Source organism: Ceratotherium simum, chromosome X, assembly GCF_057802395.1.
Source record: "Ceratotherium simum simum isolate JZ-2026a chromosome X, ASM5780239v1, whole genome shotgun sequence".
In the NCBI taxonomy this organism is placed as follows: domain Eukaryota; kingdom Metazoa; phylum Chordata; class Mammalia; order Perissodactyla; family Rhinocerotidae; genus Ceratotherium; species Ceratotherium simum.
In genome coordinates this window covers 102,117,045-102,144,917 of record NC_141940.1, presented here as the reverse complement: position 1 = coordinate 102,144,917, position 27,873 = coordinate 102,117,045, and the positions used below count along the sequence as shown (strand labels likewise).

General features: G+C 35.5%; 1 protein-coding gene across 1 annotated transcript in view; it reads right to left on the bottom strand.

The window, feature by feature from the left end:
• The window catches only part of LOC147911961 (dystrophin-like), a 203,895-nt gene that overhangs the window by 162,047 nt on the left and 13,975 nt on the right, over window positions 1-27,873 (bottom strand). The window contains exons 4-7 of the mRNA XM_087426448.1: window positions 13,897-14,042; window positions 10,591-10,803; window positions 7,608-7,721; window positions 6,456-6,611 (exon numbers count right to left, since the gene is read on the bottom strand). Coding sequence (XP_087282574.1) covers window positions 6,456-6,611; window positions 7,608-7,721; window positions 10,591-10,803; window positions 13,897-14,042 — 629 coding nt within the window. The remainder of the gene's footprint in view (window positions 1-6,455; window positions 6,612-7,607; window positions 7,722-10,590; window positions 10,804-13,896; window positions 14,043-27,873) is intronic.

Here is a 27,873-nt window from a genome sequence, read left to right as displayed (position 1 = left end):
TTCCTCTTACCCTCTCCAATGCATCTAGTCTCAGAATTTTTTGTTCCAACAGTGTGCTGGATCTTCTCCACTGGATTCCTGGAATTCCACAAAGGCTCTCTCATCCATGGGTGACTGTCTAAGTCAGTGTTCTCCAGGGGCTACTGGACTATGGACGAAAGGGGCTGGAGGTGGTTCACGGGCCACTGCAGGGTCCACAGCTGGGACTGAGGTCTGTATGCCTATTACGTGATTTGCAGGTGGGTGAGACTCCCCCCAGGTCCCTTGGCACATGGTGCTGGAGCCCATAGCTCCCATAATGGCACAAGGAGACAAAAAGATCTCAAGGTTTTGGCTTGGATTAATGGAAGAGGGGAGTTGTCATTTTTTGTGCCAGGGAGACTATTAGGATAGCAGGTTGGAGGGTATATCAGGAATTTTGGGGAGCATGTAAGATTTAATATGTCTATTATTCATTCATTTAGAGGTGCTGAATCAGCAAATGGGTATGCAGGTCTGGGATTCAGGAAAAGTTCAGATTGTAACAAAAATTGTGAAAGTAACAGCTTATAGATGACATTTAAAGCCATGAAGCTGGATGAGTTCATCCAGGAATTTAGTGGTGTTACGGAAGAGAGAAAGTTGAAAGACTGAGCCCTGGAACACTTCAAAGTTTAGAGGTCAAGGCAAAGGAATCACCAAGGGTATTGAGAACGGTCACAGAAATAGAAGGCAGACTAAGAGAGAACCAAGAGAATGATGATACAGAAGCCAATTGAATAAAGATAAAGACTAAACATTGGATTTAATGATATGAATTCACTGGTGACCATGACAAAAATTGCTTCAGTGGAAGGATGACAATGAAAGTTTGATTAGGGAGCATTCAAGAGAGAATGAGAGGAGTGGAATAGAGAGAAAATGGTTTCTGTAAAGGGGAACAGAAATGGAGATGTGGCTGGAGGGAATGTGGGGCGAAAGGAGGCTTTTTTTAATGATAGGAGATATAACAGCATAATTCTTTGCTGATATGAATGATCCCATAGAGGGAAGAAATATATTGTTGATGTAGGAGGTAGGGGGCTGTTCAATACCTGGCATAACGTCCCTGTGCAGACAAAAGGGGATGGGATCCAACATCTAAGTGGAAAGTCTGGCCTTACATAGGAGTACAAACAGGTCATCCATGTCAACAGAGGGAAAGCAGAGACTGTGTGATAATCCAGGTTAGTGGAAGTATGTACAACTTCCCTTCTGACTGTTTCTATTTTATCAGTGAAATTGGAAGCTAGTTAATTGCCATCGACTAAGGAGGGAAGAACTGTTAGAGATCTGCGGAAACACAGCTGTGAAATAGTCATCTAGAAGAGTGGGGCTATGAATGGATCTGAAAAATGTAGTAAGATTACCAGGCAGCACCAAGGGGCTACTTGACATTTGTGGATGATTTCAAAATGAGACTAGTCAGCATGCTATGCGTTTCCCTCCAGCCATGTTCATCCTTCTTGGTGCAGGCACAGCATCAGTAGAAAAGTGAGTTTGACTAAGCTGGAGTGTTGTCACATAGGTATGATGCAGACAGAGAGGAGAGGACAAGGGAGTTGAGGGCAAATACAAGGTGTTATTTCAATGATGGGTCATAAAATCTACCCTAAGAAGTGACAAAGAGAAAATGAAAAGCTTCTCCAACGAGAAGCAGTAAAATCACTGGATTATGCATACCATTAGGATGGAAGAATTTGGGGGTTGAATTACTAGGGGAATGAGCTGGTAAGGAAGTTGCTGGTGGCTGGTGGCTGCTCCCTCAAGTGGGAGTTGGAGGTTGAAATTATGGAGAAGTTACTGGTAATGACGATGTTTAGGTTATGAGGCTGGGAGAGGGTGGCTGAGGTAGGGTGGAAGACAAAATCACTGGAGGAGGTATCAAGAGACTGAGGGCTCAGGAACTGGAAGAACCATCTAGGAAGGTATTGAAATCACCAAGAATTATGTCAGGAGTGACAGTGAGTCAGCTGTTAAAATAGTCAAGGAATAAAAGGCAGAGTGACCCAGGGGTCTGTGGATGACTGCATCCAAAATATGTATTGAATGATGGAAAGACAATGATCTCCACACTGTCAGAATGACATCCACGTGACTTCTAGATCCAGTGTTTCTTTTCTTCTTTTTTTTTTGTGTGAGGGAGATCAGCCCTGCGCTAACATCCATGCTAATCCTCCTCTTTTTGCTGAGGAAGACCGGCTCTGAGCTAACATCTATTGCCAATCCTCTTTCTTTTTTTTTTTTTTTTTCCATTTTTCTCCACAAAGCCCCAGTAGATAGTTGTATGTCATAGTTGCACATCCCTCTAGTTGCTGTATGTGGGACGCGGCCTCAGCATGGCCAGAGAAGCGGTGCGTCGGTGCATGCCCGGGATCCAAACCCAGGTCACCAATAGTGGAGGGCACGCACTTAACTGCTCAGCCAGGGGGCTTGCCCGAGATCCCGTGTTTCTTGATAACTATTTATTATAAATTTATAGCCACTAATAATTAAAATATATAATCATACATTATTTATATAGAAATTATACGTTTTATAATTTTATATATGTAGGTTTACATCTATTGTATCTCCATTTATTTTATTTAACAAGCATGTAACAAGCATGTTATTTTATTTAACAAGCATCTGGAGCCCTGAATTGGTCCCAACACCCTAGTGGTTACTCTGTGCTAGCTACTGGTCTACATGCCCTATAAAGATTAACTCATTTAATTATTATTATAAAATTCTTATAAAGTAGGCATTAATATCATCACATTGTAAACATTGGGAAACTGAAGCACAGAGAGATTAAGCAACTTTTCAAGGATTACCTAGATAATACACAGTTAGGGGCAAGATCTAAACCCAGGCAATCTGGTTCCAGAGCTCCTGGTCTTACACACACTGTTTGCCTCTCCATCTATAAGAAATTCTTCTCCATCCGTAAGAGTTTTTATTTTATCCAATTTGGCCAAGCATTTTGGACAAGTGAGTCTGGGAAATCCTTCCATTGTGAGATATGAGTTATATAAACATTATCTTTATTTTTGTGTACATGGTTTATATGCCCAGTTCAAATGTCCCACTGGAATTCCAGATGCATGTCTGATTGTTTACTTCTCCAAAATAAACATGACCAAAATGAAAGTATTGATCACTCTACTAAGCTAGTCAATTTTGTTTCTCCCTTAGCCCCAAGTCTTTCCTTCTTTAGTTAACGGCACCTTGGCCAACACTGTTGTTGAATATACTGATTCCTCCCTTTCCCTCCCTCTGGACTTTTAGCAAGCACGCTTCTTAATGAAATCTTATTACATGAAGAAAGTACTGTGTCATGTTAGAATAGGAATAACAGTCATGGGTGGATGTGACTGTGGAAGCCCTGATCAAAAATATAACAAGGAATAACTTGCCTAATTGGTTGGCAGAAACAAGAAAAATAAGACTATGTTATATAAACACAATGTTGACCACATCGAGTAAGATAAGCTTGCTGGAGACTGGTCACATAGGATAGAGTTTCAACAAAGTTTGAGTCATACAAACACCTTGGTACAGAGTTTGCTCAGAATAACATATCCCCTCCTCATGTTAATTACTGTATAATGTGAAAATACACATAAAAATAAACACTAATGAGACAAAGCAATAAGTATTCAAACCCGCAGCATCTCTATGGAAGAACTTGGAAAAATCTTGGGCGAGTTTTGGACAGTGAACCAAATATGATGTCAGAAGAGGATTATATATTTCAAATTTCTTCACATCTCTCAATTTCCACTAATATCCCCCCTGTTCTTTGCCAGTATTATTTCCTACCTGGACAAGTGCAATTCCTACGTGCTTCCACTTGTGCCCCTTCAGTCTATTCTTCATATAATATGAATATATAGCAAACTTTTAAACAATCACTTTAGATGATGCCACTTCTATGCCTAAAAGTCTAACAGCTTCCCCATGTACTTGACATACATACCAAATCCTCAATGTGACTTATAAGACAGTTCTTGATTCTTATTTCTCACCCGTTTTCTCCCGGCTCACACTGCTCCACTTACAGTGGCTTCCTTTGAGTTCCTCAAATATACTCAGCCCACTCCTGCCTCAGAAGTTTCTCCTACTTCATTCTCTACCCAGAATTTCCCAGTCCACACATCCAAGTGTCAGGCTCTTCTCACTAATCAGGCATCAGCTTTAATTTAACCTCTTCAGAAAATACTTTACTGACTACCCAATAAAAAATAGGTTTCCCGCTCCTGTTATTCTCATTCAGAGCATTGTGATTGCTTACTTCAGAGTATTTATCAACACTAAAATTATTCATTCACTTTCCATCTTCTCTACTAAAATATACCTTCCATGAGGATAGATACTATGTTTATTTTATTCCCTACTTATATCTGATACAAAATGCTTCATAATTATATATTTAAATATTCAAATAAGTAATGAAGAAAATGTAAAAATGTTTCTCTAAATAGACTGTTTTTACATGTATGATTAATCTCTTTAATAAATATATAACAATAATGTAAAGGTATATATAATTATGAAACTCCTTCCCTCCCTCCCTCGCTTCCCTCTTTTGAGTATGGTTCACTAATTTGTAGGTTATTTTAATAATGATTATCCTTTATTTTAGAAATAGCTAGAATCTTGATAATTTTTATTTGGCTATATAACTTTTAGAATTTAAAATACTCTCAACCATTTTATATATACTAAATCACATCATGAGATCTCAAAGTATTTTCAAGTATATCAGGCATTTGTACAATTTCGTTCCTCATTATGTGTGTTTTTCTAGACTCTGGCATCTAAAAACAAATAAGGAGATATCTTTAACCCAAGAAAGAACAACATACCCTCATTTTGTGTGTAGCCATTTCTACAATGCATAGATTTAGACTTCATTTCCATTCTTCTATCTGGAGCCCTGAATGGTCCCAACACCCAAGCTTGGCTTCCCCGCTTTTGCTGTATTGTCTTCCTTCTCTTCCTGAGTGCATGATTCCTTCTTTTCAAAAACTAGGTCACTTGGTGATAAGGTTGGACCATGGGCAGTGTGACATTCCAAGGAGAACCAGAGAGATGTACAATATTCTAGGATGGGATGAGAGCATGGCTGGGACCTACGGAATTTTTCTTATGCAGCAGGCTAATGTGTTTACAACTCTGCTCTTGAACAAAAAATTCTTGGTACATTTTATAGCAGACATAAGGTCTTAAGCAAAAACATTTCAAGAGTAGAGATGCTTTAAAAATTACACTTCCCTAATGGAAAAGGTTGAGGTTTCAGCAATGTTGTTGACTTCATATATTTTTTTGCTGTTGTTTTCTCCCTTGCCCTAAATTAATTGTTGGTGTTCTTTCAATTCACCCATAACAAACATTCAACAAACAAATACCTTTCATACCGGCCTTCCAGGAAAACATCAATGGTATAATCTACTATCTAAATAATATTTTTTCCTGAGTATCCTTTTTAGCACTGGCATACTCCAAGAGAAGAATGCAAGCTAGCTGACCCAGGCCTGTCTCATCTGTGAGTTAATAGAACTGCTGAGCATTTGTCAGTGATGGTATTAGCTGGGTGACTTGCCTAGACTTTTACTTTTCTAAATCCTTTTCTGTTCCAAATTTAGTTTTTGACTTTTGGCATGATTTCTTTTCAACTTTGAAAGGTTACTTAGAAATAATGAAAGACTGACTGCCTCTAATACACATAAAATGAAACCTCTCGTTAACTTCAAAAGAGGTATTGGTGTATTGAAAAGTAATCACTGCTTTAGGTCAAAATTTCATCTTTTGAACAAGAAGTATTTGATATGCGCTACTTGTGTATATAATGTTTACTGTTCCATAATTTAATCTTGAAATTGAAAATAAATATCTATAAAACACTCTGCTATATAAAAATGAGGAACTCAGACCTGTTGTATAGTTATTTTGTGTTTTTTTCCCACTGAGCTATTCTTAACTATTTCCCAAGCTTAATTCGTTTATTGAAATAAATGTACAAACCTGTCAATCTTAACAATCAGAAGTGAAAATTATTTATCATATTTGTTCATACACATATATCACTCATTCATTTTATTTTTGTACCTAGTATACAAGTATAAAGTATCTTGTTAATCCAATTACTATTATAAAGTTATGCATTGAAGAAAATATTCAATGAAAATAATGCACAAGTATAGGATTTTATTGTTCAGTATGACCGTTGTATTCAAGAAGGGCATTTTAGGAGCCCAATAAGATAAATATACACTATTTAGAATATCTATTATGAAAATATTTTATATGCTAGACACAGGCTGGTTTGAATTAACTGTGCTTTAAAATATCAACATAGGGACTAAACTTTAAAAGGACAATGGTGAAGGGAGACATTAAGAAAAATTAATTAAGTAGAGGCAAGCCACAGTGAAAGAGACTGTACATACCTGTCGGCACATGTGATCCCACTGAGTGTTCAGTTCTCTGAGTTCTGTCTCAAGTCTAGAAGCAAACTCTGGCTCTGCTTCATTCTTTATCTTCTGCCCACCTTCATTGACACTGTTTAGACTGGGCTGAATTGTCTGAATATCATTGACTAGAAGCTAAGGAAATAATTCAATTTAAGCCAGGTGAAAAAATTACCACAACGTATTAGAAATGCAACATAGATAGGAAACATATAGTTAGGAATCATGACACTACACATGAATTTTGTCCTTTGAGATCTGAAATAAATTATATATATATGAATTATATATAATTATATATATAAATATATATCTCAGTCTTGCAGAAAATGTTCAGTGGTTTTTATGGCAGGGATGTAGTGGGGAATTATCTGTATTCTACTTAGATTAGATATAAAAGGAAATAAATTTAATATTTCTTGTTAGAAAAATGTGTGAAAATGATGGGCTTTATACATTACTATTTTTGAAAGGATTTTGGTTTTCAAATGCAGGAGATTGCAGCAATTATTTATAGCATGATGGGTGTGAAGGTTATTTGTAAGGTAGATTTGTTTTCTTAGCTTCTATTTGCAAAGAAAATTCTTTAAAGAGCAGATTATTTTCTCCTCGCTGCATGACAATAGTATAATGAATATTATTTAAAAATCTATATTGTGTAATTTTATATTCCAGTGCAATATACATGGAGAGAGCAACATAGTATGACTAATAATCTGTAATAAGAGATAACAAATTGCTCAAAGGATTCTTTACCTTTAAATTAAACTGCATTTTATATTAAAATAATCTTGTAAAAGCACGGTAGAGTAAAGGTAATGTTTTTCTGTTTCTCATTTATTTAACCCGGTTTCTCAACCTTGGCACTACTGTCATTGTGGACTAGGTAATTCTTTGTTGTAGAGGGCTGCTGTGTGCATTTTAGGATGTTTAGAAGCATCCCTGGCCTCTACCCATTACATGTCAGTAGCATCTACCCCACTTCAAGTTGTGACAAACAAAAATGTCTCCAGACATTGCTAAATGTCCCCCAGGGGGGCAAAATTGCCCCAGTTGAAAATCCTTGACATAACCAAACAACAGCTTCCACATAAAAGTCTTCATATGATAGGTGTCATATAAAAATCTCACCCTGCACTGTTTCAGCTGCTTTTTCAGAATTTCTGAATCCCCAAGGGCAGGCCATTCCTCCTTCAGGAAAACATCAACTTCAGCCATCCATTTCTTCAGGGTTTTTATGTGATTCTGGAATCAGAAACTCATTTTTAGGCATTATAGGAGTGCTGATTTCTCTTAACACAATTCATCACGGTGACGTGTCTGAACACAAGCCCAGGAACAATTCCCATGTCTGAAGGATGTCTCTAAGTAGCTCTTCAGGAAAAGAATATTTTTACTAAGACTGCATTTTTATGGTCAATAGTACTAGCACTGGTGTATGAAGTCTGCTATTGTTAAAAATAAAAAATTACTACCAAATGTGGTTTTATGATCTTACTCTCGAGAACATTAAATCATATCCCCCTCTAGAGAAATTTTAAGTTACAAAACAACTCATGATAATACCAACAATGTGCCCTTACAGTACATAAAACAAACTATGAACAATAAACTCAATGTAATGGTGTCTTTATAGCCTCCCTAAACCTGAACTTCCACAAATTGTTTTCTACAGTTGACAGTTTAAATAGTCCCTTCAGTTGGGAACTTTCAGACCAAGATTTTGTCCTCTTTAAAGAGAAAACTTTTGCTTTTAATTTACTATGTATCTGACCATGTTGAAGTAATGATTAGGTAAAAAATGTCATCTTTTATCATTTATAAATAGCCAGGTACCTCCCATTATTCTTTCACATATTATCTTTTTATTCCTCCGGCTTTTTTTGGCTACTTTTCAAATACATGATTTTCAAACTTCTTTATTTTCATGCAATTCAACTATGCTGTCCAGATGTGCTATTTTCTCCTTTTTAAATTAAATTTCTATTGAAAATATGTGCATCACAGGAAGTCTCCCCTTCAATATGATTAATAATAATGATTTTTAAAAGCATTTGACTAAATCTAAGAACTTTAGATTTCAACATTATCGTCTTGCTGATGCTCTCGAGTCTGGTTTTGTGTTTCTTCCACTTTCACCATTGTTCTAGTTCAGATCTTATTATTAGCTGCTTGATTACTACGTTAGCTCTTTTTGGAATCTGCCTCAATCTTACACCCTTCTAATCCATTCTCCACACTGGTGTCAGTATTCTCTACTTCTTCCTCTTATTATTGTGAAGCTTTGAAAACACAAATACTATCATAACTTTCCCATTTAAAATACCAGTAACAGTTCCCCATTATTATTATGTTTAATCCCATCACTATTAGGTTATAATTCATATTGCAAAGTATGGCATCCAGGACCATTCACTAGCTACTCCTAGACTATTTTTTCCAATTACATATTTTATCAATCTCCAAACATATTTTTTGTCTCCCCAATATTGAACCACTTCTAGTTAATTGAACATACTGCTTCATTTTGTCAGGAACTCTTTCTCCCTCTTTACTGGCTGACTAAATTCTACTTGTGACAGGTATAGTCCAGATAACGCATGTTTCAAGAAAATTTCATAATCTATTTTCCGTTTATGTTTGATTTCTTTTCTGCCTATTGTCATAACATTTACCACCTTGTTTAATTTACTTCCTGTTGTGGCTGAATAATGACTTTCCAAAGTGTTCATGCCCTCATCCCCGGAATCTGTGAATATATTACCTTACACAGCAAACAAGACTTTGCAGGTGAGATTAAGTTAAAAATTTTAAGATGGGGAGACTATCCTGGGTTATCCAGCTGGGCACAATGTAAACACAAGGGTCCTTATAAAGAGGGAGGCAGGAGTGTAAGAGTTAGAGAGTCAGATTGAGAGATACTACACTGCTGGTCTTGAAGATAGAGGATGGGGACATGAGACAAGGAATGCATGTTGTTTCCAGAAGTTAAAATGACAAGGAAACAGATCCTCACCTAAAGCGTTTAGCAAGAACACAGCCCTGCCTACACCTTAATTTTAGCCCACTGAGACTGATTTTGGACTTCTGACTTCCAGAACTATAACATAACAAATTTGTGTTGTTTTAAGCCATTAAATCTGCAGTAATTTGTTAGAGCAGCAATAGGAAACTAATGCACTTAACCTTTCTCCTTCACTAGAATGTGGGCTCCTTGATGGTGAGGACCATGTAATTGTACCCTCTTTTACCACTGGTACTGGCAAAAATGTGTTTTTAATGTAGGTATGTATGTGTGTGTATATACATGCACATACACATATGTTTATATGTAGAAACATTTACATATGTAGGTTGTGTTTTCCAGAATGTTTTAGGACTGCTCAGTCTTTTGGTTTATAAAAGGTAAGAACAACCAACCAAGTAGTTGGACTGGGACTTCAATCCAGAAGCATCTTGTTCCAATGCTTTTCCATCATGCCATGACGCTTTCAAAGATTCTTCCTAGCATTAACATTTTTCACAATAATTCACCACATAAAAGAGATACAACCTATATCACTAAATATTTTAGACTTTAGACTAGTATGTAATTGTTGGTTTACTATTTTCAGCTTGGGTGATTAGTAGTATGGTGTCACTATCCAAACAAATTAAATCAGTAGAAGTTGGTTTGTGGAAGGTGACTGGGGTCAAATTTACACACACAATTATAAGTGAAATATGCTGATGAAATGATATGATTATATTACATGCTAACTTTTTATCTATTCATAAACTAAATGATACCTATATTGTAATGGACAACCAGTCTAGAAGAAAGATTGGTTTTAAAAATTGGTGAGCTAAAAACATGTTTAAGTCCTATAGGTATTTGTGGAAAAAAAATTGAATTCTAAAGAAAATCTGAGAAGCCGAACTCCTAATTACTGTTGTCTTAAAAGAAATAGGCAAACTACACTCCTTTGAGAAAGATTTGCATCTTTTGATCTTAGCACTGACTTTGAAGGCCTATGGAGATTAAACGTCCATTTGCCTTTAAACTTTATAATGCGTCATTAGTGGAGAAACAAGTAAAGAAAAAATGAATATGAAAAGTAAAATCTTGGATTACCTGAATTTTTCGGAGTTTCGCCATTTGCTCCTCTAGCTTTTGGCTCTGTTCGACCAGCTGGGAGGAGAGTTTCTTCCAGCGGCCCTCAATCTCTTCAAATTCTGATTGATATGTCCGGCTAATATCAGAGGGCGCTTTCTTTGACATCTCTTTCACAGTGGTGCTGAGATAATTTAGGCCACTTTGTTGCTCTTGTAGAGAGCTTTGTAAAGCCTCAAAATTGAAAAAGGAAAGTACATGTATACTAATTGATGAATAATAATGAGTTTCATTGTGCAGTTTCATTGACGAGCTTCAGTGAAATTTAATGTACTTAAAAATGAAAGCTATCTTTAGATTCAAACATCTAAAAAACTAGATGATATAATATCAGTTTTAAAATTACTAGTGCTAATTTAAATTCCACTTTTTATCATAAGAGTAATTTGCACATTAAGTAATATTTTATTTAAAAATCTATGCCTATTTTTATGAACAGTCAAATAAATCCCAAACTATATCTTACAGAACCAGTTTTAGCACACCTAATATTTGTATCATCTGTATATTAATAACTACATTTATGATACAGTTAATGGAGTTTAACTTAATTATACTGAGCCTTTGGTAAGACAACTTCCAACCACCCCAGGTAAAAATATAACTAAATCATAACGATATATAGGATAACAAAACTTTGAATAAGTTACCAGATGGCTGGCCTATTAACGCCAGTTAACTCAAATTTCATATTTTTTCAAAAGACATTATTCTGTTTTGTAGTAATATAGTGAAATTCTAGGGTAATTTTGGGGAGTAGTTTTAAAGTTGCTTTTACATTTATAGTGTATAACCTATACAGTCTCTTATAATGTGATGCCTATCTCTAGGTTTCCCCTACTCAATATTTATTTAAATGTTACTTTCTGGTTATAAAGTAGTAAAAATTCAAGATAAAAAATGGGAAAATATACACATTATATACAACTATTATGATTTTATATGAACTTCCAGTTTTTTCTATGTATAACTAAATATTGAATATCTGATCTTATTACATATATACATACACAATTATTCCTTCTTTTATGAGACTTATAACATACCCCAAATATGTCAAATACATAACTTTTATGGTTCCATAATACCTTATGCTTATTTTATGGTACTTTAATGTTTTTACTTCACTTCATTAAACTGTTACTCTTGATTGATCATTTAGATAATATCTAGCATGCATATATTTTGAGTTAGGCGTTTTATCGTGAGCCTTTGCCCATGTCATACTTTTTCAAAAACATAAATTTTAATGGCTTCTCTAGGTCATTTAACCTTTTCCCACTATTAGCTCTATTAATTAACTTTGAATTTTCCACTCCTGTAAATTATGTTTATGATTGATCAACCTATCTACCTATCTACCTACCTATTATCTATCTCTCTAGCTATCTATCTATATCTATCTCCATCTATCTATATCTTTAAGTACATTTTGGCTATTTCCATAAGATATAGACTTCATGAAATCATATTCACGTTACAATTAAATGCAGTATTTTGTATGTTATTAGGAAGTATTGAAAAGTTTTCCTCAGCAAAATTTACATTCATTTTACATACTCACTAGTGAGAATGTACGTCATTGCTGCCAGACCTGCACTTATTATATATTTTGGGTTTCTTTGTTCTGCAAGTTAGTATGTGAAAAATGGTATTTCATTTTGTAAATTTGTACTTCATCATTTACAATTCGAGTTACAATTTTTCATAGGTTTAAGGGTCGTTTATGTCTCTTTTTGGTGACTTCCTTATCAACGACTTTCTCCTGTACTCAGATAAATTTTTCCCTGGACTCATTTTTCTTTTAAATTGTCTCTGGTATTTTTACAATTTTTGCAATTGCTCCCATTGATTTTTGTGCTTCCCCATCATAAGTTTTATAGGATTTTTATATAAAATTTCTCTAAAATTTATGCTTATTAAAATATTTTTGAACTTTTTAATCTATGTGGTATTTTGTTTTGGTGTAACACTTGATGCAAGGTTGTAACTTCATTTTTTTTTCAGTCAGTTTACACATTTTCTCAATAATATTTATAAGTAAATTTTCTCTTCTTCACTGTTTTTTTTTTCAGTAGAAATGTACTCTTCCACTCATCCATGCACCATTTCTTGGGTACTCAAATCCACTTCCTTAATTGCTGTACATTTGTACTCCTATTTTTTTTTAAAGCTTATAGTTCTATTAAGTCACATATTGTTCAAAGAAAGCTTTAGAATCATTCTAAGTATTAAAAACAATAACATAAAGGAAAAAACGATTTAACAGTTATAGTTTGTTTGGTCTTATAGTAGAGGAAACAGTCTAAATAAGACAATATATACTGGGAACTGTTTAAATAAAGATTTATTTGAAGAAATACTTATAAAATTACTTTTTTAAAGAAATAATATTTAATTCTCAAAAAAGACTATATACAAAGTTAAAATTTTAACTTTTTTCTTAATTTAATTCTCAAAATGTAGATATATTATTTCAGCTCCTAAATATAAATAATGAATATGTTTTCATGCCTTAAAAATAAAATACGGGGCCGGCCCTGTGGCATAGTGGTTAAGTTTGTGTGAGCCACTTTGGAGGCCCAGGGTTCATGGGTTCAGATCCTGGGCACAGACCTACACATCGCTCATCAAGCCACCCTGTGGTGGTGTCCCACATACAAAATGGAGGAAGATTGGCACAGATGTTAGCTCAGGGCCAATCTTCTTCACCAAAAAAAAATAAAAAATAAAAAAAATATGATTGGATATACAACATGGGCTTTTTCATTTCCCATATTAGTATTTAATATTTCCTAATATAAGGCTGTTAAAAATATAGTTATAGAACTCAAATAACTAACTACAACATTACATAAGACTAGTGTTTAAATTAAAACTAATTTTATAACTACACTGATTTTACATCTTTCTGTTTGGAAATGTGAGAGGAGTTATAAATCAGCAAACAAAGGGGGAAAATAACACCATAGCTTTTATAATAATCAAAATCAATGTGTCTGAAAATGCATACTAAATGAGAAAGAATATACTTCACAAGTAGACCATATCCTTGCCTTCAAAGATGAAATTTTTACCTTATAAAGAGAAGGCACAAATACATAAACTATTATATTTTTAAAGTCTTAACTTCATTTTTTCAAATGGTAAACTATCGTACTTGCCATGATGATTTTAATTCTAATATTATTTTAAGGTTACAACAATATACTTGCGTGATAGGTAAGATCTACAAAGTATTGTTTAAGACATCAAATATTCACAGACCTGTAACTCCCCGAGTCTCTGTTCCATGATTTCATATTCAGTGACAGTAACCTGAGGTATAGAGAGTTTGGTTTCTGACTGCTGGATCCATGTCAGGATGGTACTCATGGTCTCCTGATAGCGCATGGGTGGCAAAGCGTCAAAAACTTTATCAAAAGGAAGAAAAGAAAATCATTTAACCATTTTAGACTTTGTCACTTTGTTTTTCTAAGTTGTCAGAAAACTCAATCATACTACTAATTACAAATATTTGCAAAATGTGAAAACCTGAAAATACAGATTAGAATATGATGATGTAGAGGATAAATTCCTACTACATGACTGATATTTGACAGAAACTATGCATATATTACACTGAATCCCCATATCAGCCTTGTAAGGTTTGCATCATTAAATTCATTTTTTAGGGTGATGAAATGGAGAAACAGAGAGGCTAAGTAACTTGCCAAAGGTAACAAAGATGGTACTTGAAGAAACTGAATAGACTCTACATATATCTAACTTTGAAAGCTACTCTCTTTCTGTGTTACCATTTGCCTTTTGGGAAAACAGCATCAATATCCACAGCCCTTGATATTTTAGATTACATCATGACATCTCTAATTTTACTAAAAACAATCCCAACAATTTATGTGTGTTTAGTATGTGTCAGAAACTCGAATAATGATCACAGACATCATCATTCTTAATTCTCACAATAAACCTGTGAGACACTTATTTTTATTCTCTTTCACACTTAAGGAAACTGAGGCTATAAAAAAGGCCAACTAATGTGCTCATAGTTAAGCATCTAGTATGTGTTAGAGCCAGGATTTTAAACCAGGCTTATCTGGTTTCAAAGTCAAAACCACTACCAAACACTGCACTTTACTTAAAATACATCTATACACATACATACATATACTCATTCCCAAATATATATAAAATTAGGAAATGAAAAAAATATATAATATATATATTAGGGAAAGTACACTGTGTGTGTGTATAGTTAAATATATAGCTTTATATATAGTTATATATATTAGCTTCAGATCATATAAGCATATGTGTATATATACTATATATAACAATAATAATTTATGTATATATACACACACATAAACACACACTATATGTGATTTAAGTAGCTATATTGACAATGTTCAAGGAAATTAACAAGATTGATAACTTTGACTGAAAACTGGAAATAATAAAAATGACATATATTTTAAGTACAATCAAAAAGAAATTCTAGGGGCCGGCCCCATGGCCTAGTGGTTAAGTCGGGTGCTCTCCACTTTGGTGGCCCAGGTTTGGTTCCCGGGCATGGACCTATACCACCCGTCAGTGGCCACGCTGTGGCGGCAACCCACATACAAAATAGAGGAAGATTGGCACAGATGTTAGCTCAGGGAAAATCTTCCTCAAGCAAAAAGAGGAAGATTGGCAACAGATGTTAGCTCAGGGCCAATCTTCCTCAGCCAAAAAAAAAGAAAAAAGAAATTCTAGAACTGAAATAAGAAATAAGTGAAAAGTAATAACACAATGAAGGTTTGTTGTTGTTGTTGTTGTTGTTGTTGTTGTTGTTTTGAGGAAGATCAGCCCTGAGCTAACATCTATTGCCAATCCTCCTCCTTTTTTTTTTCCCCCAAAGCCCCAGTAGATAGCTCTATGTCATAGTTGCACTTCCTTCTAGTTGCTGTATGTGGGACGCGGCCTCTGCACGGCTGGAGAAGTGGTGCGTCGGTGTGCGCCCGGGATCCGAACCCGGGTCGCCAGTAGCGGAGCGCACACACTTAACCACTAAGCCACGGGGCCGGCCCCCAATGAAGGGGTTTTAAAGCAGATTCGACAAAGTTAAACAGAAAATTAGTAAACTTGAAGATAGGTCAGAAATATACATTTGGAATGAAGCATGGAGAGACAAAAGGATGGAAAATTAAGAAGAGAGAATAAAAGACATAGACAAAACAGTAAAATGGTCTAACATAAATGTACCCCAGAAAGACAGAGACAAAGACAATGCGGCAGAAGCCATGTTTGAAGAGACAATGGCTGAGAATTTTCCTAAATAGATAAAATCACAGTGCAAAATACTAGTTTAAATCACTATATCAAACGGTATTATTTAAACCACACTAATTCGAATAGATAGCATATGAGTTTCACTTCTATAAATCAATTCCTTCTATACTAAACGAGGATAATATAGGAAAGTATTTTGCATGCTACTTAATGTCGTTTTCAGATGATAAAGATACTTCTAGAGAGTGTGTTAGAAATGGATCTGAGAATTTTACTTAATGTTCTTATATTTATTTGGGACTTCATGCCCAAATTTATTTTAAGAAGCTTTATTTAATCTGTGCACTTCTGATTTCATATTGAAAAATCACTGTGGTACTTTAAACCTCACTGTTTTCTTTCATATAAATAATGTGTTTCTCTCTCTACTGACTAGATACATTGATTTGAATGCTAGATAATTATTAATAAACAAAAGTGAAGAGAAATATCATAAATAGTGAAGTAAAGGCATATTTAGTTATGATGACGCAAAGAGTCTTGTCTGAGATGGCATTTGAGCAGGTGATCTGGAAGGAGAGAGGTCTATGGGTAGAGACAAGGGGGTATGTTGGACGGATTATAAACTGCATAAAGTTTGGTTTAATCAAACTTCAACATGTATATTCTGAAAAACAATGCTTGTTTCCCTTGAGGCAAGGCTGGGACAAACATGTATTAGATGCTTGCCAGAGGAGATATGAATCAGTCCAATTTTATCCAAATCATGAATATATGTCAGGAGGGAGAGATAAGTATAGAAAGAGTTGATGAAGATATTGGGATTACCTTTTTTTTTTTTTTGTGAGGAAGATCAGCCCTGAGCTAACATCCATGCTAATCCTCTTTTTGCTGAGGAAGACCGGCTCCAGGCTAACATCTATTGCCAATCCTCCTCCTTTTTTTTTTTTTTCCCCCCAAAGCCCCAGTAGATAGTTGTATGTCACAGTTGCACATCCTTATAGTTGCTGTATGTGGGACGCGGCCTCGGCATGGCCGGGGAAGCGGTGCGTCGGTGCGTGCCCGGGATCCAAACCCAGGCCGCCAGTAGTGGAGCGCACACACTTAACCGCTAAGCCACGGGGTCGGCCCAGGGGATTACTTTTTATTAGAAACAGATCAACAGGTTTTTATAAACATCTAACGGGATTGCTTCTCCATCCTGTTTTTACAGAAAGAAGCTGTGTAGCATGCCAATTAGGAAGTCTGATTCTGCAGTTCGGTAAACCTGTGCTTTGGAATTGGCTCTCCACTTACTAGCCTTGGCAAATTATTTAACATTTTAGCATCTTAGACCTCATTTTTTAAAATGGGGATGTTGATACTTTTGGGAGAATTAATTGAGGTCATTTATTATTCCTTCATTCAGCCAATATTTATTCAGTGCTCTGAGCACCGAGGATGCAAGAAGTAAAAATTAAAAACAAGAAATCCTTGGCTTTTATGATGCTTAATATCTAATTGGTGATCAGGAAATGAACAAATAAACAAATAAAGAGATTGTAATAACTAATAGAAACAAATGGCAGTGAAGAAAAATTAAGGTATGGGGGGGAGTACCTTCCAGATAATGCAATAAAAGGAGTTTAAGACAGAGAGAGAGAAAAATGCTGGAACAAATGAGGATCTACACAAGGGACGGTGGGCAATCAATAGATTAGCAATACTAGAAGCCTCTACCATCCCAAAGGTTAGAGGGACAAAAGCAAGAAGTGTGAGATGGTGTTACAAGAAGCCAATAATTGGAACCACCCAGCAGGCGCTGAATTCACAAGTAGCTTCCCTTTGGAGATGTAGTGTCTCTGAGGAATACTGTTCCCAGAGGGAGCTAGAAACTTGGAGGATTCATTCTCAGCCTCTGATGGAGATGCACCCTGAAACAATGAGAGCGGAAGAGAATATTCTAGCTTCTCTCTTCTTCTCACCCTCAATATCCTCCAGGTGCCTCCCATCGGCTGAACCAAGCAGGTAGCCAATTTGAAAAAGGATCCTGGGAAGTGTAGTATTCATGGGAAGAGCAGGAAATGGCACTGAGAACAGACAGACAAATGATCTGTGTGGGGATCATGGTGAGGGTGGTAATAGCGAAGAGGGAAAGGAATTTGAGAGGGGCAACAAGGGACATCAATGGTTTTCACAATATTCTATTTCTAAAGTTTAGCGGTTCAGTGTGCAGATTTAAATTTTTTTCATTATTTTAAATTTTTCCGTATGTTACAGAAACTCGTTGACTATAATAAAAGTAATAAATAAATAAATAAAATTAAAAAGGATAGAAAGTGAGTAGATAGTGAGCAAAATGGCCTTTCTGTGGAAGTATCACTTGGCCAGAGGCTTAAAAGAAGTGAGCGAGGGAGTCATGTGAATATTGAGAGGAAAGATTTTCCAGGTGGAGAGAATAAGTGTGACAGTCCAGACGCATGAATATTACTAGGAACGTAGAAGCAGAGCAAGCAGGCAAGTGTAGCAAGAGCAAGATGGAATGTGGTTGGACATGAGGGCAGGGAGGTTGCTGGGAACTATGACCATGAGGGCCATTGTAGACCATAATAAGATGCTATGTTTTATTCTATATTATTCTATATGTACTAATCACTGCATCCATTGCTGGGTACACAGCATATTTGTTATTACTATTAGCTAGAAGAGAGACACAAGACAATAATAAAATGAAGGAGACACACTCAGGGCTAAGTAGAAATTGTGAGTTAATATAAAGTTTTAACTCTGTTAATAAAAAGAGAAAACTTACTTGCTAGGGAAAACTGAATAGAGACACTTATGTTCTTTCATTTGGGGAGAGAGGTCGTTTCCTCTGAGCTAACTTTCCATTCTAGAGAACCAGATTCACAGCCAAAGCCAAGAGATTGCTCTGAAATGATGTATAAACACACACATGCATCTACACATGAACACACACAAGGCACACACATGAATACGCTGACATACACAAAGTAAATTTAAAAGAGTTTCTACTTCATCCTGGAAAGAGAATTGTGGTCAGACCAAAATTTAAACAATATACTAGGTAAAGACCAAGGGAAATAGTATCAAAAAAGATGAAAGTGTTTTATTTCTTTAACTTTAGTTTTATTTAAACAGTGTTGTTTGAATACTGGGTAATACTTAATGGTTATTTAAAAAATATATACATTTTTTGTTTTATTGTCAAGGCATATTCTATTATATTTCACAGAATATTTATCCATGCATCTAGAAAGTGTTTAGATTATGTTAAGGATAATAATGACATTAGTAGCATCCTGGGTAAAGATTAAATTGTACCTACATTAAATGAGAGGAAATAAAGATTTTCAAATTTGTTAGCTTATCACTAAAACGATAAGGTAGCATGATCATGGTAGAAGTATAAAACAGTCACTTAACTTTTAAGTATATGTTAGAATACAGATTGCTCAAGATTCAGTCAGCATCCATCTATGCATAGATTGAGGGAAAGAGGGAAAGATGCAAAGAAGGAGAGAGAGAAAAAAGAGAGAAACATAGGTAGGGAGGGAAGAAAGAAAAGACGAAAAAAAGGAAGGAAGCAAGGAATGGAGGGAGGGAGGGAGGCAGCGAGGGAGGAAGGGACATAAATTCAAAGAATCTGTTGCTTTTCAGCATAGGCTAGCATAAAATTAAAATCTCTCAAATCCAGAAAGATGAACACTGAAACATTCTAAATTATTTAATAATAAATGTGATCAATTTTTCCTATATTAACCAATATAATTCTAGTTAGAGCTTATAAAATAATCATATGACTTGATACATTATTTTTCTTTCTGTTAATTTAAACAAAATGTCAGCAAAGTATGCATTAGTTTGCATTATTCAATGAATAATTCACATTATGTAAAGTCTCAAGTTCCCTTCAAAACTCTGATCAAGTATTGAAGAATCCAGATCACCATTATATGTGGGTACTATTTACAATATCGCATAAATGGAACATCTTATTCTATATTCTGATTCAGGATGTTTGGGCACATTTCCTCCTTGCTAGCTGGATCCTGAGTAAATCTTCAGGATGTTTCACAGGTGGATTGCATTAAGGAGGAGTTATAATTGAAACAGGACCTATCAAGTCCCTAGTTTCTGAAGTAGCTACCTCATTCTCACGTGTAGGTTCATCAATCAGGAAATACTTATATCTGAAGAGCTATGGTAATAGATGCCTAATGGGCTCTCACCCTCAAATCCATCTCATTTCTAAGGGAGGTCCCGATTGTATTCTCCCTTCTTTAGATTCCTTCTGGTCATTGTGTTTAATAAAATGTGAAACATTTCAGTCTCTGAATTGTTTATCTTATTCTGTATAACTGCTTCTGATCTGTATTCAGGTACAAGACTTGAAGTCCTCCTGCTGAGAGCTAAGCCAAACTTCCACTCTATTCTGAGAGAAGCCAGAATGACTTGTGAAAGGGGACAGTGCAGAGAAGACCAAGAAGTACATCTGATAGTATCTCACACATAAGGTATCTAGCACAAGCAAAAGCCTACATAATCTAAGATCCTTCCTAGTCTCTCCGTGTATGCTTTTGCTTCCTTTCATCTACCTGCTATGCTTACTTTTACAAAATGCAAAATTGATTTATGATGTTGCATCACAGCATAAAACCCATCAATATTGTTTCATTTTTCTTACGGTAATATCTAGAATCCTTACCCTGGCTCATAAAAGGCCTTCTAGACTGTCCACCTCTCCAGCCTCAGCTTTCGTCACTCGCTCGCTCTGTGCTCCAGGGACACAGGACGTCTCTGATTCTTAGCTGGCCATCACCTACTACACCCTTAGTCTTGTTATCTCCTATTCATCCTTCGGCTTCCCTGTCAAGCAGTACATTTTCAAGGAAGTCTTTGCTGACCTTTCCAGCCTGGACAAGTTTCCTATATTTAGTTTCAGAGCCGTGGCCTTTGCCTTTTCTGTCCAAGCACTCATCGTATATTACAATTATAAAAACACCATTTGATTGTGTGATTAATGACTGCATCTTTCCCTAGATTACAAGCATAATGAGAGCAAGGAGCACATGGTTTTAGCTTAGCAATCTATCCCCAGTGACCAGCACAGTGCCATGCAAGGAATCAATATTTGTTAAAGGAATAACTGCAGGTTGGAGAGTGTAACCTAGAGCACAAAGACAGAATGCCTTTGCCAGGAACATAGGAGGAAACTAGTGTTTGGTGAGGCCTAGAATCTGAACAAGAAGAGAAAGAATTTACCTGGAGAATTTAGACACTCTTCTCATCCCATCTATTAAATCTTTCTAATCTCCATGGAACTTTCTAAATTCTGAATAGCTTAAATTGACTTTCTTATTTATCCCTCTTCTCCTTTCTCACTTCATAGTTTCTGGACTACTAAGATAGACTTTCTTTAATTGCAATGATTTTTTTCTGACACAATTCATTTCTAAGTTTAAAATGTGTTAGTCTGGCGAAAAAATTAACAAATAGTAAAGAAAATGTATGTTGTACCTTATGTCGTAAATAAAGAGTGTGAGATATATATATCTAACATATATATGATAAATATATGTATATATTTAATATATTATATATATCACTTATTAATTCATTCTTTCAAATATTTATTGAGCATCAAGTATATTTCAGCTTCTACGATACCTTTTAGGGAGGCAATAAGGAAGAAAACAGAGTCCCTGCATTCATTGATTTCACACTTTACTCATGGAACCAGATAACATTCTAATATAGTTTTGATCAAATTATAATTAATTTTATAAAAGAGAAATATAGAGGGCTATGACAGTAAATAATAGGAACATCATATATAGACTGGGAGCTCATGAGGATTAACTTTTGAATAAAGATATGAAAGAATAAGAATTAGCTATGCTAGGGCTTCTGGGAGAACATACACAAGCTCTGAGGTGGGGAATATCATGCCATCTTCAGGAAATGAAAGGTCAATATGAAGTAGAGAGAAAATAAGCATGAATGAGCCTGTGGAGGTAGGCAATGCTCCAATTCGGCAGAGCCTTTTAGGTGCCTTTAAACTAAGAGCAAAAGGAAGTCATTGAATGTATTACACACAAAAAAAGCGACACAGTTAGATTTTCCTTAAGAAAAATCATTCTGGCTGAAATGTAGAAAACAGATTTCTCCGTGTCATGAATGGATGCAGCGGAGACAAATTAGTGGTCCAGGCAAGAAGCCACAGTAGCTTGGACTAATATGATGACAATAAATATGAAAATAAGTTTGTACGTGAGAGCGATTTAGGAGATAAACACGCAGAGGCTTGGCGGTTGAATGGAAATGGAAGAGGGAGTGGGTGTGGGACAGGGAATGTCAAGGACGATTCTGAGGTTCCTGATCGTGCAACTCCATAGATGTTGATTCTTTTCCCTGATATTGGAGGGGCCAAAGAGGAAATGGTTGTTGGTTGCAGAGTTGCCCAACACAAATTTATCTTTTGGGGACTTACTGGGTTTGCAAATGGAAAAGTCAAGGATGTAGTTGAACATATGAATCCAGGACTTAAGAGGTAAGTCTAGGCTGCAGATAAAATGTATGACTCTCTTGTTGATAACATATAATTAAAACCAAGGATACTGTTACTCATATGTTTTCCTTCCAGATGGAAAAAAGCCTCCATTAGCCAACATGATTTATCTTATAGTTGCTGAACAGTGATTATAAACCACAAAGTTTATCTCATTTAAACCAGACATACTTCAAAATACTAGTGAAGGATTTCTAATTTTGTTTCAGATTAGAAAGAAAGAAAAAGTCTGGTGCAGAAACCAGTTTCACTGAAGGGTAAACTCAATATGAACCACTCTACCTACCAGTCAATGAGATGCTGCCCTTGTGATCCCAGTGTAGGAGCAGAACTAGTTCTGCTTCATCTACGGAAATTCACTTTCCTCCTTTTATGTAGAAATAGAGATTAATAATCCAACTGATAATTTCCTCTTTACTGGGAGCAGACAATAAACATATCCAATTTAATATCCTACCATCTTAAAAATCACAAGAATGCTAGTGACATCATTTGGCCCAGCCCAGGCACATGAAAAAAATGGCCTGAGGATTTAACATTTAGCTGTATACCGCTAATAAATATATTGCATTCATCTCAAAATAAAGATTTTTATGATAGTTTCCACTCTTCTATTGCCAAAGTGTCATTTTAAAAATATAGATACGTTCTTAATGTTTTATGGTTAGAGAAATAAATCCTACAAAATTAAAATTAATATAAATGTCTGTAGCTTTGGAAGCATGTGTTGTGAATTATTGGGAAAGTAAATGTTAAGCGCTACCATGCTGCACTACTGTTTATCTTGAAAGGTACAAGTATTCCATTAATCTCCAGTTCTTTAGTACAGCCACGTGAAAGATGGCAATGATAAAGTATGGTCAAATTGCCATCTAAAATTTTAGTAGAGGAGTGTAAGAGATATTTTCTGATCTTTTGTTTAAAAATCCCTTCTGCTTTATCCAATTGACTTAAAAGAAGAAGGGGCTTCAGAGAAGAGAAGACAGAAGAAAAAGAATGGTCAGCAAAGGAGAGAGCAGGAGAGACGAGGTAAGATTATTTCATTATAAAAAAAAAATGCCATGTGTGGAAATAAGTGCTATACTTTCTGATATATACATAGGTCTGTGTCAAGGGGTAAAAAATTTTAACTGAAAAGCAAGAAAAACAGAGGTCTACTTTGAAAATTCAGATTTTTTCCCCATTGTAAGATAGAGCTATCATAATAATGCTGAGATCTCAGAACAGCATGTTATAGATGACTGTTTTTTGGGGAAAAAATCACATTCTCCCCCCCCAAATTTAAAACAAACCTACTCAGAGAAAAGAAAGGTATCTAAGTGTCACAGAAATGATGGAGTAGAGAAAAGAAATATAGAACTGTGATTTCCAATATAGCAGCCACTAACTACAAGTGTCCACTGAGCACTTGAAATGTGGCTAGTCTAAATTGAGATTTTCTGCAAATGTAAACACACACCAGATTTTGAAGACTTAGCACAAAAAAATAATGTAAAAATATCCTTATAATTTTTAATTTCGATGATATGTTAAAACGATAATATTTGGATGTATTTGTTTAAATAAAATATGCAATTAAAATTACTTTCACCTGTTTCTTTTTTAATATGGCTACGAGAAAACTTAAAATTATCTATATGGCCCACATTGCATTTCTACTGGACTGTGCTTACAAGGAAGCTGGGGGAAGCAATTCATTTGGGGAGAGAAAGAGAGAGTGTATGTTAGTAGTCTGTATAGTGACAGCACTTAAAAACATTGAAAATTCTGCTATGAAGTTGATTCCAATGTGAATTTCCCATAATTTATAAGTAGAAATTAGTGATGACAAAATATGAGGCAGGTGTGTGTGTGTGTGTGTGTGTGTGTGTGTGTGTAGAAACTAAACTAACAGCACTTTCTACTTCTTTGATATAGCTATTTTGGAAAAATGCTCAAGTTGAAGCTAATGCTTCTTTTTATTCCATACCAAGTAGACTCCAACTACTTCCCTATCCCTCATAGTTAATAGAATGACAAGGAGACAACGTAATCACTAAAGACTTTTTTGTGCAACTCCAAACCTTATTAAATGACATAAACCATGACACAGAGTAAGTATTTCTTTAATGTGAACACTGGCAGAAGATGTCAAGAAAGAAGAGGGGACTCACGATGTATGATGATTAAATACTAGAAATTGTACTTAAGCAAATTAGAAAAGTAAGCAATTCTGAGTATGAAAACTTGAATTTCCAATGCCAACATATAAGTTACTTCCTTAGTTTGACATTCAAGAACCTTTGTGATTGGAATTCAATCAACTTTTCAGCCCAGTTTCCCATCACCATAAATACCCTATCCTCTAACAAAAAGCTACCACTTAATTCAAGCCTTTGTGCTTATGTCATCCCCTTTGCTACAAGTTCCTGCTGCTCAGGTTCTATTCCCACAAAGGGCCCTAGGCATGGTCTGACATGAGTAAAACAGATGGGTTTACAGGAATTTTATCCAAGATCACCTTAGAATTTTTTAGAAAGCCATGTCTCCAATGAACCAACTGAAATCTGAATATTTTTCACAAGCGTTGCTCTGATATTCACCTCTTAAACAACTGATTCATTTTCCACTTCAATTATAATTTTCTAAACAAGTGTGTAAGTATAAATTACTACACTACTGAAATATTTATTACAATATAAAGTAAGTGTTTTCGGTTTTTTTGTTTCATTTTCCATCTTTTCCACGTTTTTTCCTAATATTAGCCCTATTGGTTCAGTGATCCTATCTTCAAGAACTATTAAATAAATTTAAAAAAAATTTAATGTTCCCCTTGGCATTTAGCATATGTTCCCAAGATTCTCAAGGTCAAAGAGCAATTCTTGTATCTCACAGAATGAAGCACATAGCTGGTTTAAATAAATATGTCTGTTATTCTTGCTGTTGATGATATTGACGAAGAAAACAGAATGAAAAGGAAAGGACCAATTACAAACAGTTTTTCTTAATTCTTTCTGGAGTGAAAGAGCAAAGCAATACAGATTGTGTCTCCTAGAATAAAAGAATCCCTTACCTAGATATAAAAGTAAATCAGGCAATTTTCTGACCTGAAGCTGGAAAAGTTAGCTCAAGTCAACCTTTGTCTCCCTTCCCAAACTCAGCGACTTAACATAGAGCAGCAGGGACTACACATAGAGCTTGAAATTATGGCCATAGAGAGCTGGCTCTCTCTCTCTTTTGCTGGCTGCCCTAAAATTTTGCTCTATTTTCCCTACAGGAGGCAAAAGCGATTCCCTGTAATTTTGGTACGAGTTTCCCCTACCACTCCTCCTCAGATCATCATCTCTTCAAGGCTGCCTCCACTTTTCTTTTTCTACCATACCACAACGCTAGTCCAAGGTTATGCCTGCATGCCCTCAATTTCCCCGGTCTCCCTGCTTCCACTTAGACCTTTCTTCCATTTGTTCCTCAAAAACAGCTAGAGGCTAATATACCAGTTAGATCTTTCAAAAATATGAATCAGATTACTTAATTTCCTCGACTGAAAGTCTTTTAGAAATTTCAACAGCTTTTAAAATAAAATCCAGGGCGACCCCGTGGCTTAGCGGTTAAGTGCGCGCGCTCCGCTACTGGTGGCCCAGGTTCGGATCCCGGGCGCGTGCCGATGCACCGCTTCTCCAGCCATGCTGAGGCCGCGTCCCACATACAGCAACTAGAAGGATGTGCAACTATGACATACAACTATCTACTGGGGCTTTGGGGAGAAAAAAGGAGGAGGATTGGCAATAGATGTTAGCTCAGAGCCAGTCTTCCTCAGCAAAAAGAGGAGGATTAGCATGGATGTTAGCACAGGGCTGATCTTCCTCACAAAAAAATAAAATATATATGATTAAAAAAAGATAAAATCCGAACTTTTTACAGGAATCTATGGGGGCCTTCATGAACTCCACTCTCATTTTATCCTGATCTTCCCATGATTTGCTAGTTTCCAGTCCTCCTGGCCTTTTTTCTGTCTCTTGGATATGTAAGCACTTCTTCTCTATCTTGGGGCATTTGTGCTTGTTGCAATTCTTCTTAATGTCCTTCCTCCAACTCATCACACAGCTGGCACCTGCACATCGTCAGGTTTGGCTCAAATGTCATCTCCCAAGAATAATGTTTTCTAAGTAATCATAATCTGTGATAATATAATTTAGATAGTCACTTATTTACTACCTTTCTTTCTGTAAGCTCCATGAGAACATAAACCTTGCTCTTGCTTTTCTCCACTAAATACCTAGTGCCCAATACTTTCGTGGTACATAGCAGATGTTCAAAAATATTTATTGAATTAGTGAATAAGTGAGCAAGACAGTGTTGTGCCAAACAATTAACAGATTAATGTGATCCCTATAAAAATCCCAATGGCATTTATTACAGAAATAGAAAAAACAAACCTAAAATTCATATGGAACCATAAAGACCACAAATAGCCAAGACAATCTTGAGAAAGAACAAAGCTGGAGGGTTCACACTTCCTGATTTAAAAATATATTATAAAGTTATTAAAACAGTATGATAACTGGCATAAAGACAGACAAACAGACTAATGGAAATAGAATAGAAGCCCAGAAATAAACCCATACACATACAGTCAACTGATTTTTGACAAGGATACTAAGAACACACAATAGGGAAAGGATAGTCTCTTGAACAAATAGTGCTGGGAAAACTGGATATCCACGTGAAAAAGAATAAAATTGGACTCTTATCTTACACTATACACAAAAATCAACTCAAAATAGATTAAAGACTTGAAAAACTGAAACTGTAAAACTCCTAGAAGAAAACATATAGGAAAAGCTTCATAACATTGGTCTTGAAATGATTTCTTGGAGAGACATAAAAAAGCATGGGCAACAAAAGTAAAACAGACAAAGGGGACTACATCAAACTAAAAAGTCTCTGCAGAGCAAAGGAAACAATTAACAGAGTGAAACAGCAACCTACAGAATGGGTGAAAATATTTGCAAACCATATATCTGATAAGAGGATAATATCTAAAATATGTAAGGAACTCCTACAACTCAATAGCAAAAAAATAAATAAATAATCTGACTAAAAAATGAGCAAAGGACTCTTCATTTCTCCAAAGAAGACATGTAAATGAATAACAGGTACATGAAAAGATGCTCAACATCACTATTTATGAGAAAAATGCATATCAAAACCACAATGAGATATCACCTCACACTTGTTGGGATGGCTATTATAAAAAAAAAAAAAATCTAAAGGTAACAAGTACGGGTGAGGATGTGGAGAAAATGGAACCCACCACCACCAGTGAGAATGTAAAATGCCACAGCTACTAGGGAAAACAGTATGGAGGTTCCTCAAAAAAATTAAAAGTAGAACTACCATATGATCTAGCAATCCCATTTCTA